Source organism: Ambystoma mexicanum, chromosome 9, assembly GCF_040938575.1.
Source record: "Ambystoma mexicanum isolate Mex_15411 chromosome 9, UKY_AmexF1_1, whole genome shotgun sequence".
Taxonomy (NCBI): Eukaryota; Metazoa; Chordata; class Amphibia; order Caudata; family Ambystomatidae; genus Ambystoma; species Ambystoma mexicanum.
In genome coordinates, this window is record NC_090931.1 from 619,121,550 (window position 1) to 619,137,780 (window position 16,231).

The 16,231-nt window shown below is 47.1% G+C and overlaps 1 protein-coding gene across 1 annotated transcript in view; it reads right to left on the reverse strand.

The window, feature by feature from the left end:
* Window positions 1-14,872, reverse strand: part of PIPOX (pipecolic acid and sarcosine oxidase) — a 442,927-nt gene extending 428,055 nt beyond the window's left edge. Inside the window, exon 1 of the mRNA XM_069615297.1 lies at window positions 14,709-14,872. Coding sequence (XP_069471398.1) covers window positions 14,709-14,834 — 126 coding nt within the window. The 5' untranslated portion in view covers window positions 14,835-14,872. The remainder of the gene's footprint in view (window positions 1-14,708) is intronic.
* Between the last annotated feature and the right edge of the window lie 1,359 nt (window positions 14,873-16,231).

The following is a 16,231-nucleotide window of genomic DNA, read 5'->3' on the forward strand; positions in this document are numbered from 1 at the left end:
GTTCCTCAAGAAGGCGGCAGATATCAGAGGAATGTTTGACGGTAGAGCGAGAGTTAAGAGTGGCAATGTGGAGAAGGTTGCCATCTTTGAAGGACTTCCGGGGAGGAGTACAGATCAGAGGTACGCCCTGCAGAGGTGAAGAAGGAGCATGGGAGGGTGCAGGGAGGGAGGATAGAGGCAAGGTAGCCGAGGACAGAGAAGGGGGGACAGCAGGAGAGGAAAGGAAGTTGATGAGGAGCGGGAAGCGTCTGTCAAAGAGGTGAAGGTTGGCCTGAGGGCCTTGGACCAAGACGGTCCCATTAGCGTAGACATTAATGATGGCCTTAGAGGAGTGGAAGGAGGCCAAGAGGACATCCCAACGGGTGCCACCATTAATGAAAGCGTTGGACCCTCTGTCTGTACTCACAATCCCTCTTCTAAAAACATCCGGGGAGGTGAAATTATTGGTAAAAGTAGTAAAGAAACAGGAAAAACAAATTTCCTTAAAATGGACTACATGTCCCAGAATCCCTCAGGGACTGTGACGAAGAAGAGGGATGAAGAGGCACATAGAGGTAATAAACAGGCAGGCCTAACAGCCTTTGGCTGGGTCAGGCAATTAGTACAAAGAGTCTGCACCTGAATCCAGTTAATCCACCTGAGGGGCATAAAAGGCTGCTGCAGGAAGGAGCACTAGAAGGAAGCTGGAGCAGGAGCTAGAAGGTCGGCAGCAGTAGCAGAAGAAGCTGAAGAAGAAAAGAAGCAGAGCACGAGGCTGGCAGTTCACTAGGAAGTGTGACCATAGAATGGACACCGGAGCGAAGGAAAAGCAGATTCCACCTGCAGGGTCTGAGTTGGTCCTATGCTCACAAACCCTATTTGGCTGTGGCTGCATTGGAAGAGACTGGGAGAAGCTGGCAGTCTTTCCAGTTGTGCCTAATTGCTGGGAATGCGCAGCTGAAGTTGTGCATCTACCCAAGGTCTGTGTGGAGAAGCAAGCAGTGGGAAGCTGCAGAAAAGAAGACTCTCCATTGTCGAGGTCGGATCTGGACACCCGTACTGCAGAGGGATGTGGGTCCCAAGAGAGACTGTAGCAGTAATAGCAGAAGCAAGAAAGTCGGGAAGTGGAATTTTCCTACAAATGCTAGGAGTTTTGGAGCCGATGAGTGAAGCACCGTACTCCAACCCACATAAAACTCCTTGCCGGTAACAGTAACCAGCTGAATTCACACTTGCGTGCAAGTTAAAGTGAGTGAAGTTGTTTACAGTTGTGGGAAGTCTTTTGATAATAAAGGGAATTGTATCACACGCCTATTCAGCATCAGCTAAACTTCTTGCATACGAAGAACATCTTTCTTTTCCCTTTGTTGCATAAAAAAAATAATTACAGTAGAGGCCCCGTGTCTCCTTTTGAGAGGAGAAAGTTATCGATAATGGTTTAAGAAGTAGCAGCTGACTTTCCCAAGTGTTACAAGAATATTTCACATCACAGAAAGGTCGTGAATAAGACACTGTGTTTACCGATCGATCCACGTACAGATTTCTGAGGACAATACCAAGTTATAACTTTCAAAATGCACATTCAAATATCAGTTTTAAAGATGACTGCTACCTCCCTCCCGCTACCAAGCCCTCTATTAACTATTTTCTATCAGGTAGCAATTTAGGACTAAAATATGAAGCCTAAAACAGCAATTAGCCAAGTTCCTGTAATGAACAGAATGTCGAGCTCAATGATAACTTTCGAAATGGAAGTAGCATAATTTATCGCAGAGTAAGCATTTAGCAACACACGTGAGATAATGCCTTGTCTTAAACTAAGGTTATGAAAAGAGGGCTGCTGGATGTCATAAAAGGTACATTTTGTTCCACTTCAAGGTAGAGCAGAAGCCATTATTTCTTCTGCGAGTTCCACCTGCAATGTGGAATAATCCATCACTCCTGCCATTTCCACCCGCAAAGTGGAGTAGTCTGCCAATACTCCTACCAGGTCCACCCGCAAGGTGGAATAGTCCACCATCACTAGGTTCATAATCTTGAATATCAATGTAGTAGAAGTGATGGCGGACTGGTTGTTCCGACTATAATCGCGCCAGCCTGACTAAAGTGAACGACTGGAGTTAAACAATGAACACGGCCTATAATGAAAGGTCTTCACACAAGTGAGAGAGCAGCGATTATTTGCTTTAAGACTATCCTTATTGTGCAACATATTGATTATATTTTGGACAGCGAATAACGAGTAATGAGCTCTTAACTTCTCGCAGCTTTTTTCCTTTTTTCTAAGAGTTTTCTTAGACGGTGATAACCTAACAGGTTATTTGTAGAGGGCACGTTCACTGCCAGGGCATCTCTTGGTTCTAAATAAAGATAACAGAGGGTTATGTTTACCCAATTCAATGATACTCATTCCATCGATGTCAGAAGGGTGCAGGGCTGAGTGAAACTACTAGAATTCTAACATGCAAGCAGGAGGTCAAACACAGATCCCTGTAGTGGACGCATTAGTCATAAGGAGCCACAAGAACCAGTGATCCGCTCTATTACAAGATCTCTTGCATTTGACAACATTGGCTGAGTTCCTTTTCAACTGGAAGGCCCCCAACAGTTTGCAAATTTGGAAAGCTTGGGGGTTTCACCCTGAATCATTAAGGGTAATCCACACATGGACCTCTTTCGCTCTCTGTGACTAGAGAGACACAGCATCACTGCCACACCTCACCGATGATGCCCAACAAGGTGAAGACATGTGCCTAGGTTTGCTGATGATAGACTTGTAACAAGGAGAATTTCCTCACATTTCTGTGCTGGGCTGCCGTTGTGGGTGGGACCAGACTGATATGCAATGGGATGTTTCTCCTCTGCGAAGGGTGCAGTGAGCTAAAACATGTTTTTAGACCCTCATGGGATCCATCCCATAGAACAGGGTATTTGGCTGTGTTTATTTTCAGTTCAATTTTGCACATCGATTGCAGTTGATCCAAGTTTGGACTAGAAAGCCTGATGGGTACTGCCAACAATGATATTCTATGCAACATCTTTTAAACTAGTGCAGGGGTCTGCAACCTTTTGCTCTGCAAATGTTTTGGACTAAAATTCCCATCAAAGCTAGCTAGGAAGGTCAGTGATGTGGGATCATGGGAGTTGTACTGCTAAACATCTGGGGAGCCCCAGGCTGCTGGCCCCTGAACTAGTGAGTGCCATCATGCAATTTATTTGTTCACATTGCAATGGACATGTGATGAATAAACTTCTGAGGCACTAGTGGTCCAGGGATGCATATCGGTTTCTAAACCATCAATCAGCCCCACACCTCTAGTACACCAGAAGGATCCCAACAGATTGGACAAGGAGGTTTATAATTTGATTGCGTTTTCCAATCGCAATAGTTCAAGGATACTTGGTTTCAGCACAAAGGGAGCAATGGGTCATAAAATGTCACTTCGGGACTTCGGAGAAGGACCAGGGGGACAGAACCACAATGTACCTTGTGCTTTTATATGTTCTTGGTGCTCGACAGGGTCGAGTCGGTATCAGGGCTCTTTGCAGCTTCTGCAACAGAGTTCAAGACGGGACACAGCTACAGGTATCAGGCGACAGGCAGTTCGGCGAGCGAGGCTGGATGGACGGTTGCAGACTTGCCTACATGGCGTCTCAGGGTCAGGAATCATTGTCTCAGTGCTGGTTGGCAGGTTTAAAGCACTGGTTGAGGCACCTCAGATGACGTTAGCGACTGCGGCGTGACAACAGTCAGACGTCCAGTCGGTTGCAGGCCTAGGGGCTCGACTGGCTCGGAAATGTCCTTTAAGGCAGACGCTGGTTGATTCTTGTCGATGCACTCCTCCTAGCTTCTTCACTGGCCCGGTGTCATCTTTTATGGCAGACTGTCCAAAGCTCAGGAGAGTGTTGCAGTCAACTGCCTTGCCCTTGGTTTGGTTAAGATACTCTCTGGCACTTCCCACCTTGGAAGCTTGCTGCAGATCCTTGCAGGGCACACTGTGTGCAGGCTGGTTACCGGTTATGGAGCTGATGGAGGGTCCTTGTTGGAGGGGCCTCTGGATTCAGTATCTCCCTCTGTTACATAGGAGATGTTTAGGGGAGGAATCTTGCTTCCTTCTTTGGAAATCCTGGCCTTTCTTCACTGGCGGAAGCTGTAAGACAGACTGTACCTTCAGCCAGTGTCCAATGCTGAATTCTTGTTCTTACTCCTTGCACAGTCTTCAGATGATCTGCCCAAATGAGGGGCTCAGCCATCTTTCAAACCAAATGGGCCCCAGTGATTGGTGTAGGCTAAGCCTACCTTAATGAACCAATCCTGGGCCCCCACAAACTATGTCCTGTATGCCTGAGGTCATAACCAGAGTGCTTTGCAACAGAACAGGTAAAGGTGAGAAAACATGTAATACAAGTCCAACCCATCTTCCTTTCTGTTGCGGATCAAAGGGTGTCTCTGGTTAATTGAGCTCTCCGTGATTCCTGATTAAAGTGCCAGGTCTCCCTTGAAGCTGCAGCGAGAACAGACTTTCTGTCTCCATCAATCCACATACTCGTACCTTCTGAATGGTGTCCCCCTGCAGGGTGTACCTATTGTAAACACATAGTCCCAGATAAAACAGGTCACTGCCCTTGATACTGAGAGGTGAGAGCTGGCTTGAGATTGACACAGAGCATATCAAAGGTTGTTGGGGTTTCCTGTCTCTTTTGTTAGCCCTGCATCAAGCCTCCCATGGTCCTGTTGAATTAACTCTGATTAGTATGCGAAGCTGCCAGCAACAGCTAACAAACGACAGGATGGATCCATGGAGCCTTTATTTGTTAATTAGGGTGGCCATGGCAGGAGGAACGCTTTGCCCTTCCCCTTTCTGGAATGCTTTGAGTACTCTTGGTTGTCATATTCTAACTAAATATAACAAGGGGGATGATGCCTTTAGGCTGTGTCCACCCAAATAACATGGGTCTATGTTTATGTCGTGCGGTGAGCATAGGACATTTTTGCGGATTAGCCCCACACATTTTCCAGAGGTTGATCTACCATCATTCAATTTCATTTAAAATTTCAAAAAGCCCAGGCGAGCTTACACCCACCGTGAGGATGGTCAATTTCCTCACAGGACAACTTTATGAAAATTAAGGAGCTCCTAAGGAACTGAGTGGGGCTGCTTCAAGAAAAGAGTCAGGCAGGCACAGCTTTCCAGATCAAATGACACGTGTATTCTGTTCAGCCAGCAACAGCTACCCTAGCGTCAGGTATGCAACATGATCAGGTGAATTGAGGTTAAAAATACAACATTCTGCTGTACTCTGCACTTGCTGCAATTAGTGCAATAAATAGGTAGAAATACCCAAGTAGGCTTCATTACCAAAGGTAAGCCTCGAGATGGTCAGGGTTTAGGAGAGGATGGGTTGATGAGCGAGCTCCAGCAGAGGACAGAGTGCATGCTATGTGACCTGGAGTTCAAAGGACAAGCAAAGTGGCACCTGTTCTAACCTCGATACATCATGCAGTGTATGTCAGAACCCTTCTCAACAGGGAGCAGGGGTAAACAATACATAATCCAGACACTGTTCCATAGAGAGAAATTAACTTGAAATATGTCAATTTAGATTGTTTCTATCTTTATTTAAGTCATTGGGCGTAGTTTATTTTCCAACACATACCTAATCACGTCACAATTGTTGAACATTATCACATATATTTATAGAATAACATATCTACCAAATGTTTACTGATAACACCAATGTACACAAGATAGAAATATTCTTTCATGCAACATTTGGAATGCATTTTTCAACCAGTATCGTAAGAAATGTACATTTTAAGAAAAAGAACTCCACCGCCTAATCCTTAATACATAGGAAATTCACAAAATGAGTACAATAAAATGAGACAATACCACATACCAAAGATAACCTCAATGACAACCTTGTTTGCTTTTATATCCTCACTCTATATAGAGATACTGTGATACAAAGGTTTTCAAAATGCATAAAACATTTTCACAAAACATTTTCTTAGAGCGATAAGTCTTCCGGATCCCCTGTGGCAGCTGTGCATGGGTGTTGGGTGTCGATGTCCATGTGCGGAGTAGGTGTGTGTTGTAAAATCGACTGCATCCAATGACTGAAATAAGCTACATATATCCCTAGGGAACATTGTCTGGATTTTCTTTTCATTGTACCTATCCTAACCTCAACAGTATTGCCATGAGTCTCATTCCTGTCCGAGTGGCCAAAAGAAAATCAGTCTAGGGCGGTAATTTGGCATTGGGTTGGTGACCTGGTCGACTGGGTCCAACACGCAGTGCAGTCTAAGTAGCAAAGGCAGGTAGCACAAAGAGAGGCAGGAGATGCGTGGGTCGGTGTAACTCACAAGTGGATTGAAACGGAAACCAGGGCCCAGGGCTCTTCCTTACCCTCTTGGCGGCTGCGAGGCCCAGTTCAGCATCTTCAGAGGCAAGGCAAGTCTTTTCTTCTGCCCTTTCCAACCAGCAATGTTTGTACATGGCTCTTACAGGGCCGGTCGCATCCAATGACAGGTATTGGGTACCAGTGCCTCTGTTTCAGTAGGCCTTGCCCACACAGCACATTCACCCTAAGCGTGACCTGGAGATGGGTAGGGGAAGAGCCTTTTGTAGTGACCTCTATGACAGAGGACCTTGGAATATCCTTCTAGTCCTGAAGTCCAGAAATGAATCCACTAAAGAGAGGGTTTCCTCTCTGTATAAAGGCAAATGTTACAGGGGATTGGCCAAAAGCATGGTTGTTGTTAGGAGTCTAATCCAGGCTGCTGTAACAAGTGCCATTTGCCTTCTGACATCATACATGGAATGCTTTGTCTGCAGGAAGTGGGGCGGGACAGAATGTTGTGGAGAGCTCCGGCAGAAACCAAGATGGTGAACCCCCCTCTCTCAGTCTAGTGCTCTTCTTTGGCTGCTTTAACGCCACTGCCTTTCTCTGTATGCTGACTTCAAAAGGACCCCAGAGATCAGAATCCTGGTGCGATAGTGGCTTTATGTACTGACCGCCTTTGAAGTACTGGTTACAGGGGACCTCCAGCGGAGAGTTCCTGTGACCTGGGAGGAAAGACCTGGCCTCCTTCCGTGAGGAATGAAAGGCAGGTTCCTGGCCATTGTCCCACATGGGTGGTATAGAGACACCCAGGCCAGACAGATGATAGACATCTGCCCTTTCATAGCTAAGCAGCGCTCCACAAGCTCCCACTAATATCTTATCAAATGCTGTGGCTGAATATTTGTTGACCCTAGTAGTCACCGTGCTATAACCAGGCCTGGCTCAATGTACAGTTAAATCTACCACTAGGCTGACTGGGATAAACAATTATTATGGTTTGAAGCAGATGTGCAGGCGATTCAAAAGGCAACTCTGCCTGTTGGAACACTGTGTTCCTGCAGCTGACAGGAATGCACATGGGACCTTTGAACTTGCCCTGCTGCCACCCCAGGGCTGGTGCTGGAGCTATCAGGAGACTGTCTCAGCAAAGATACATGGGTGCACTATAATACTGGCATGGAGCATCATGAAAGATGTGGTCCAATCAACAGACCTCCCTTTGTTCTAAAACAGAATTACTTGCATCATCTTATTACTTTAAAAAAAGCAATGGCTTTTACACCCTCAGAAATGGTATTGCATGACAGATGGGCTTTTGGGACAGTGTACCATCAGTCTTGCAAAAAGGAAGGACAGAAACAGCAGACGGACACTCACCATATTTAAAAGACTCCCATTGCAATCAATGACTGCCTCGTTGCAGGTTGTGTGGTGGGCTGTAGAGAAAGGACAAGGTACCCATTTAAATGTACTTTGACACTCCCCCATAGCTTATCAACTTTATCCATTTCTGGATCTCCGGATGTTTTGGACTGCAACCTTCATCAGCCCAAGCCAGAACACTCAATGGTGAGAGATCATGGGAATCGTAGTCCAAAACATCTAGAGTGCCACAGGTTGCAGATCCTTTTTGTAGGCCTACCTTACATGTGAAAATGGAGCGCTCAACCCTTGCCACTCTACCAGACTTCACAACAGACACACAAAAATGTATATTCTACCCATATTGGGTGAAGAGGGACTCGTCAAATCCATCTTTGGCAAATAGGTGTAGCCAAATCGCCAGGCCGCCGACTGGCTCGCATGACAAACACTAGATGAGTGAACACTTAGTCCCCTTTCTTTATCCTGTGTTTGTTGTGTGAATCCAGGAAGTGGAGCAATGTACACCACAGGAGAGAAGGAAAGAAGATCGGGGGAGCGGGTCTTTAGGGGCATTCGATATGGTTAGAGGGGGTGAGGTGGGGGGGTGTGTGCATGGGGCATTGTGCGGGCTCGGTCGCAAGATGGGGGCATGAGAGTTGGAGCCTTCCAATAAGCATACAGACAAAAGAGAGATGGGTGGGGGATGGACGGGGGCATGAGGGGTGAAACTGCCATTAGCGAGGACAGCGGGGGCCAGGAGGTAGGGGGAGGGAATTCAAAGAAAGAGGTTGTGACGGTGGGGAGGCTTGAGAGGGGTTCGCTGGGTGGGATTCAGTGGTTGGGGGAAAAGATGACCTGTGATTAAGTTCATTTGTATTCAGTCGAATCACCTAGATAGTTGGATCCATGATGCTATGTCAGGACACCATTTGCCGGTTTACATGGATATATAAACCCAGTATTTAGCACTTAAGTAACATTTTTCACTAAATCCCAATCGCATGTAGTCAGAGAAGTTAAAAGCTTTACTGAACTCTGCAAACCCTCGCACTCCCCATCCCTCTAACCCCCCCATGTATTCTCTGGCATTCGTTCACTCCCCCGCATTCACCGGACTCTCTGCTTCCAGCCCGCACATGCTTTACTCATAGACCCCCGCACACATACACACCATTCTCCCAGACACACATATACATTCACGTGTACACCTTATCGCATTCACTCATGCACGCATACTTAGTTTTTTAAATACATTGCTTACCATCTCATCACTGTCGCTCATCTCCGAATCTCCCAACCCCAGTCCCTCCTCATTGTTGGGGGCTACTCCGGATCACCGGGCAACCCCATACTCATGTCGGGAAACACCCGACGTACACACACAGGTGCGGCGCTCGGGCCGCTTACACAGGGGTGGGGGTTCATCCCACCCGCTCCGGTCCACAGGAGCGCCGCACACGTGGCCGGGGGCACCCGGCTCACCGCGGCCCCGGCTCTGGGGGCACCCAGGCCGGGGTCGCGTCCCCAACCCGCCTCACATGGCTGGGGGACCCACAGGGACGGCGTTGCCCGGCAGGGGCACCGTCTGGACGGCGTTGCCCGGCAGGGGCACCGTCCTTAAGCTGGGCCCCGTCCTTGGGCCCAGCACACACAGCGTAGCACCTACATGGTGCTTCCCAAGAACGACGCTGGAGTCAGACAGATCGTGGTGAGACTGACGAGCCGGAAGCGGCTTGCTTCTTTTATTATCTTGGTCACGTGGCTACTGCCACGTAACCCATTACAACATCCTGGGAGCTACCATGCTCCCAGGAGGGGTCACACTGCAACACTCATGTGCATAGAGGTGCAGGAGCACCCAAATCACACTTCTCATGTCGTAGTACCCCGACAGCATGGCACATGGGTCCTTCACGCATAGCACTGGGGCGAATGATGTTTCCCTCAGCTTTTTGGTTAACATTCTAACATATGCTTTGTTTATGCCATTACTCACTTGGATACAGATTACCTGCAACATGGTTCACACCGGTTAGTGGTCAAAGTGGGCAGGGGTGGTGTTCTACTACTTAAAAAAAAAAGTTTTATTGTTCCTATACTTTATTTTTAAAAGAAACCGTTCCGAAAAGGTTTCGTTTTGAAATAAAAGTGTAGGAAGACGTTGAAATGTGCACTGAACGTTCCCTTAAACAGCAGGCGTGTTTGTTTTGGGATTTGAATTGCACGTGGGGTCTGAGGGGGCGGGTGGTGATGGGGTTTGTGGGGAGCGGAGCAGGCCAGCAGGGAACACAATTCCACTTTTCTTTTCGCACACTTCGACCACTGGTTCACACTCTTTCCAGATCTCAACTGGAATCCTGAATTTGTCCCAAAAACCTCCCATCAAAATATGCGGCGCATGACTGTTGGAGCAATGTGCCTGCCACTTCACCTTTTGCATTTTTAACTGGCAGAGAAGCCATGTGCCAGGATCTTCATAACAATTAATTGAGCCCTGGTCGGATACAACATTAGTTTGTATCTAAGGTGCCACAGCACTGCACCATGAGTGTCTTCTAGAACATTTGATTTCTGAAACATTCAGAGGAAATGTATAGGTGAGCTTTTTTGACTGATGTTTTTGTTTGTTTTATTTATTGTAGGGCGTTCAATGCATACCCTATTTGCTTGTTGGCGCTTCTGGCCGATTCCAAAGGTGGGTATCCCGTTGTCTTTTTAAAATAGATGGTTCTTCATTTTCGTCCTAGAAAAGATCTTGTTTGGGGCAAGTCTTATGTGTCCTGCAAGGTTATTCCAGAGTCGGGGAGTGGTTGCAGCGAGTCGTCTTTCCCCTCATGTCGTTCCCGCCGCATTTAAGATTAGTAAGTGGTTGGCAGGTGCGCAGCATAGACCACTCTTAGATTTGTATCTTGTGATCTTTTCTGGTAGATATCATGGTGAGGAGCCTCGCAGGCATTTGTGCACAAGGTTGGGCTTGGGTATATATCGATATTGCCGATATATCGATAGGATTTGACAATATCATTAACATTGAGCTATATACATATATATACACATTACTACATATACTAAAATTTTGTATTTACATTTTGATATTTACATAGCTGAGGAACCCTGTATTTGCACTTTGTGACATCTCACATGTAGTTGGCGGCTTACAACTGAGCATTTAACCCACCTAAAGAATATTTAAGCAATATGCCCAGAGCAGCGGGGGCATTACCGACTCAGGTAATGCCGCGAGGCCCATAGTTATAGGCCCAAGCGAAAAAGAGGGCCTTAACGAAGATCCCGGGGCATTACCAGAGTCGGTAATGCCCCTGCCGCGATGGACATATAGCTATTAGTACCCCGGCCCGCAAAAACTGCGTGACCGGGTCACTAAAGGCATCAAAGACAATGGCCGCCATGGAAAGGGAAAACAGAGTCCGTTTTCCCTTTCCATGGCGGCCATCGGGAGCGGACGCGCTGGAAACAGAACCCTTTCCAGCGCGTCCGCTCCCGAAAAAAAAAAAGAAGGTAAGTGCGGTTGGGAGGGCGGGAGGGAGCGGAAGGGGGGAAGAAAAAAAATAATAAAAGTACCTGGGTCACCAGCGGGGGTTGATAGATGCCTCCAGCCGTGTGGAGGCTCAGAGCAGGGATGGCCCCGCTCCGAGTCTCCACACGGCAGGAGGCTGCCATCATCCCCCACCGGGGACAAAGGATAGAAGGTAAGTGGGGTGGCGAGGGCAGGGAGGTGGGAGGAGGGAGGGAGGGGAAAAATAAGATGCAAAAGTTTTACCTGAGTCCCCGGTGGGGGGTGAAGGCAGCCTCTCAGCCGTGGGGAGGCTCGGAGCGGGGATGGCCCTGCTTCGAGCATCCTCATTGGCTGAAGGGCTGCCGCGCCCCCTGCCGGGGACAAAGGCAGTGGAATCCCTACAGAGGGATTCCCGACCTGCTAATGACTTGGCGAGGGCCAATCAGAATGGCTCTTTCATTCTGATTGCGCTCTCGCTGGGTACTAATGAGATATATATTGTTTATCGAAATATAGCCAAACAATATCAACATATAACTTTTGGTCCATATCGCCCAGGCCTAGCGCAAGGCTTAGGATTTTGAAGGAGATCCTGCCCTGCTCCAGAAGTCAGCGTATGCTTTTAAGTTGGTTGGTGACTAGTTGACCTTTCGTTTATTTCAAATCTGTTTTATTGGGGTTTTATACAGGCTACACTGCGAGTAGGTATGCAGCTTATGGGAGAAATATATGGTTTAGCATTACATAATTCTCAATCCATCAAGAGCTACAGGTTCTACACTGCTTTGGGAGCAGACGGTCCGTGCAGAAAAGCGGCCTGTGAAATAGATGGACGTAGCATTCTCCAGCATTTAGGTTATGAGGGGGAAACATGAAAGAATAAGAGGTGATGGTCAATGTGCAAAATTGGGATGGTATCTCCCAAAATAAACAAGCAAAAGTATAAGGACCCATAAGGGCAGAGACTGTTGTGCGAATTAACCTTGCTGTGTCTGATGTAGGAAATAATTTAGGGCCAAACTTAAGCAATGGGATTGGCAACAGCATTTCTGATGCGTTCCCCGGTTTGCGTTGGTCGAGATTCCATGGCCCATGATTCTGATTACCAGCACATTAACTCCGCTCAGGCCCCAGAACACTTATCTTTCAGCTATAAAACCTAAATAAATAAACCTAGGATTTTTCATGAACTTTAACTGTAGACACAAAAGGTTTCATCAGTAGTCAAAAGTGCAAAAGGCCCGATTTGTAATTTAAATATAAAATATATATCTTTACAGTCATCTGGGAACCAGTAGTCCCGACATGACAATAGTCCTCTCACACCAGGTGGCTGATTACTAGAGTCCTTTTGAAGTAGACAGGGGAAGCTGGCACAGTTAGAATAGCCCAGAGAAGAGGTCAGGCCTTATAGGGTTCTCACCATCTTGGATTTGCTACGGCTCCCTAAACTTCCTGTCCCCGTCTCCACTTCCTGAAGATAAGGCACTTCGGGTATGACATCAGCAGGCAAAGGATAATCGTTACATCAGGCTAGATTGGGCCCTTGAAAATAGGCTTCCTGGCGACCAACCTGATGTTGCATTTTGCATATATGAGAAGGGGGAGGCCCCCCTGTAGTTGATTCATCTTTAGATTTCACATCAAGAAGAATTCCCCTTTAACTCTGTTGGGGACACAGTCTGTTTGAAAGTCCTCTGCCCCAGAGGTCAAGACAAAATGCTCCAAACAAGAGGAAAGCTCTTCTCCCTACACACCCATAGGCACATGGGACATGAAACTGCTGTGTGGGCAAGGCCTAATAAAACTGAGGCACTGATACCCTGGACCCTGCCACTGGAGGTATCAGAACCCCTATAAGTGCCCTCTACAAACCTTCTAGTTTGGGAAGCGCAGAAGAAAGGATTCACCTTGCCTCCGAGATTCTGGACTGGGTCTCCCAGCATCCATGGAACCAAGGCAGCAGCCTCTGGCTCTCTCTGCAGCTCTAAATCAGCTGGACGCCAGTTTGTGGACCTTCAACACCATCCAAGCTGCTACAAGGATAATGCCTGAATCCTCTGTGACCTCGCGGCTCGACCCACCCCCGCATATCCAACTTCTGCTTGACATGGAATCCCTGCTATCGCTGCATCTGGGACCCACGATTCTCCTAGCGTCCCCATGTCAACACTGTCGCCGGGTCACCAGCTTCAACGAGCTCCAAGCTGATGCCACTGCCATACCCTGATATTGCGTCGAGCCTTCCGAGCCTGCTTGCCACCAAAGACCAGTCTCTGTATCTCCTCACCCGAAGCACCCGATTCTGCATGCGCTGTTGACCCAACAATACCTGCTATTCCTAGTATCTTCGACCTGCAAACCGCTGCTGAACAGCACTGCATCGTTGGAACCCATCATCGCTGCTCCTTGACTTGACTCGGTGCGGAAAGCAATAAAATGGCCTATGTAAGTCCCAACCCACGAGTGACCAGAGTATAAACACTAACACGTAGATCACCAACCATTATACTCTCTCTTTTCCAACTCACTGTGAACCACATCGTCAGCTCCACTTCTGGTACCCACAAGAGATGGCATCCCCCTCCCGGGCCTCCATCAATTAGCGCCTAATGCCATGGTTTCTATGTCCGGTCCTTAAGAGTTCCAACCACACCAGGATTTCAGGCTTACCACTGACTATGCAATTAACTTCCATTTGAACTCACTGTGCCCAAGGGCCTTTTGTATGGCTATCCTAAAAATATGGAGTGCATTTTTCCCCCTTGAGGACCGAGCTAGGAGACCCCATCTTCACCGCTACTGGAGTTTGTGTCTACCATATTTCTAACAGGCTTTTCTCAGCAGCGCTATCCCTCGGCCAACACCAAACCTTCAGACTTCGATCTTTCCACGTGTTACACAGCTCTTACAAAGTTTGGGTGGAGAAGAGGAAAATAAAACTCTATTAGGTGACTAAATGGTCAAGAATCCTAAAAGTTATTTACAGTTCCTATAAACAATATTTTAATCTTGGACGTAGTTGATAAAAAATACTAGTATATCCGAGCCGTGCCAACATTTTGGACTGTTAAAGGATTTTTTTACTTTAAGAAACAATGGCAACTTTTAGCAAGCGTCCAACTTTTTAAATAGCAACACATGAATAGCTTTAACGGGATTCATGGAAAATCCTGCTTGTCGCATATGATAATTCCAGTGTGTCCTGTTTTCGGTGGATAATTTCACCCACCACAACATACATTATACAAAAAGTACGTTGCAGTTTGTTGTACATATTTTTTTAAAGCACGATTTGGGGACTCAGTGATGATTTTTAAAATGCCCCACGTCACAAATAGATTTACAACCAGACACCGGAGTTCTGGTAACGTACCACCGTTCTCCACTCCAGCCATTAATAAGAGAGGACCCTTTTCTAAAGTGGGCGATGCCATTGACCAATTACATAAGATAGCGCCTATTCGAAATCCAGTGGTACCAGGCGCTAGCGTACCTGCTCCAGCAAGAGGGTCTTCTTCCCATTCTTGGCGAGGTGGTATGCCGTGAACGAGCCCTGGATCCCAGCTCCTACGACAATCGTGTCATACACGGTCCTGCCGGGGTTGCTGTGCTCAGCCATGTTTACTCGTCTTTGACTTCCAGTTCAGGCGAACTTTATCCCAGTGCAGGAGGGGAGCGAGGCGGAGGCAGGGGGGTTGGGGGCGTCCTTGCCTCTGAGCTCCACCTACCCACGTTTATTTCCGAGCACTGATTTGAAGAAACAGCACAATCTGTCAATGTGGGTTCTGCTTCGCTCTCATGCTCCAACCAACCCCATGCACGCATTCTCCCACGCCTGCACTGTGCTGGATTTGGGACGGATTTCTCCGGATCCCGAAACCGGCAAAAACACGTCGCCCCGGATTCCGAATCATGGGCAGTTAGAATCCATGGCGAGCCACGCTGCACCCATGCACTCATGAGCTGGGCATAGAGCTGGAGGCGATATTGCTGCTCAACTCAGAAGAGCGCGGCTGGGTTTTGTCTTCATTTTACATGTATATGCAATAACGTGCATCTAATGTGAGAGGGCTGTAAGCAGCATCAAGTGGGTCATTCTTTTCCTTTCAGTGGGGGGCTGGAGGAAGGGGGTTTATTAGAAATGAGAGGGGGCCTAAAGCTGCATGCTGTGTGAAATGAGGACTTGATTCAGTAATGCATTTTCTTTCACTGTTTCTTTAAGCCTAGGATAGTAAATGTTAAACCCAGATGACATTTTATTAGGCTTACATTGGTTTTCATGCTCTTGTTTGTTTTGTTTGTTTGTTTATTATTTATAGCGCGCGCCAGACCCGAAGGTAACCGGGCGCGTTGTTCAAGGATACTTTAAACTTTACAGGTTACGCATGTTTACAAGTAGTGGTTATACATGGTAGAAATTACATAATGCAGGACAGTAAGGAGAATATACATTGTGCATAATATATACATAACATAATATATACAGGAAATATGCAGTAGGAAGATAGAGAGTATATAATTATGTACATAGTCCGTCTGTAGAACAGTGGTTATGTTGGTGTAGGGCAGGACTATCGGTCATTTTCTTTGATCCAATTGATACAGTTAGATCTGAAGAGAGCGTAGGATTGGGGAGATCTCAAGCCGGACGGGAGGGAGTTCCAAAGCTGGGCAGCTTTGACCGGGAAGCTGTTTCCTCCGGCCGTACTTAGTTTAAATGGGGGTATCACTAACTGGTTGGAGTATGCTTCTCTGGTGGGTCTAGTGGAGATTTTTCTGTTGACTCTAACAGCTAGGTATTTGGGTGCTAGATGGTTGATACTTTTGAAAGTTAGAGAAGCTGTCTTGAGTTTGATTTTGTCCGCTGTGGAGAGCCAGTTGGATTGTCTTCTAGCCTCTGAAATATGCTCCCTTCTTGGAATTCCTAAGGCAGCTCTAAGAGCATTGTTCTGTAGTGTTTGAATCTTTTGCAGCGTATGTTTATTGGCCCCTATATAGAGTGCGTTGCAGTAGTCC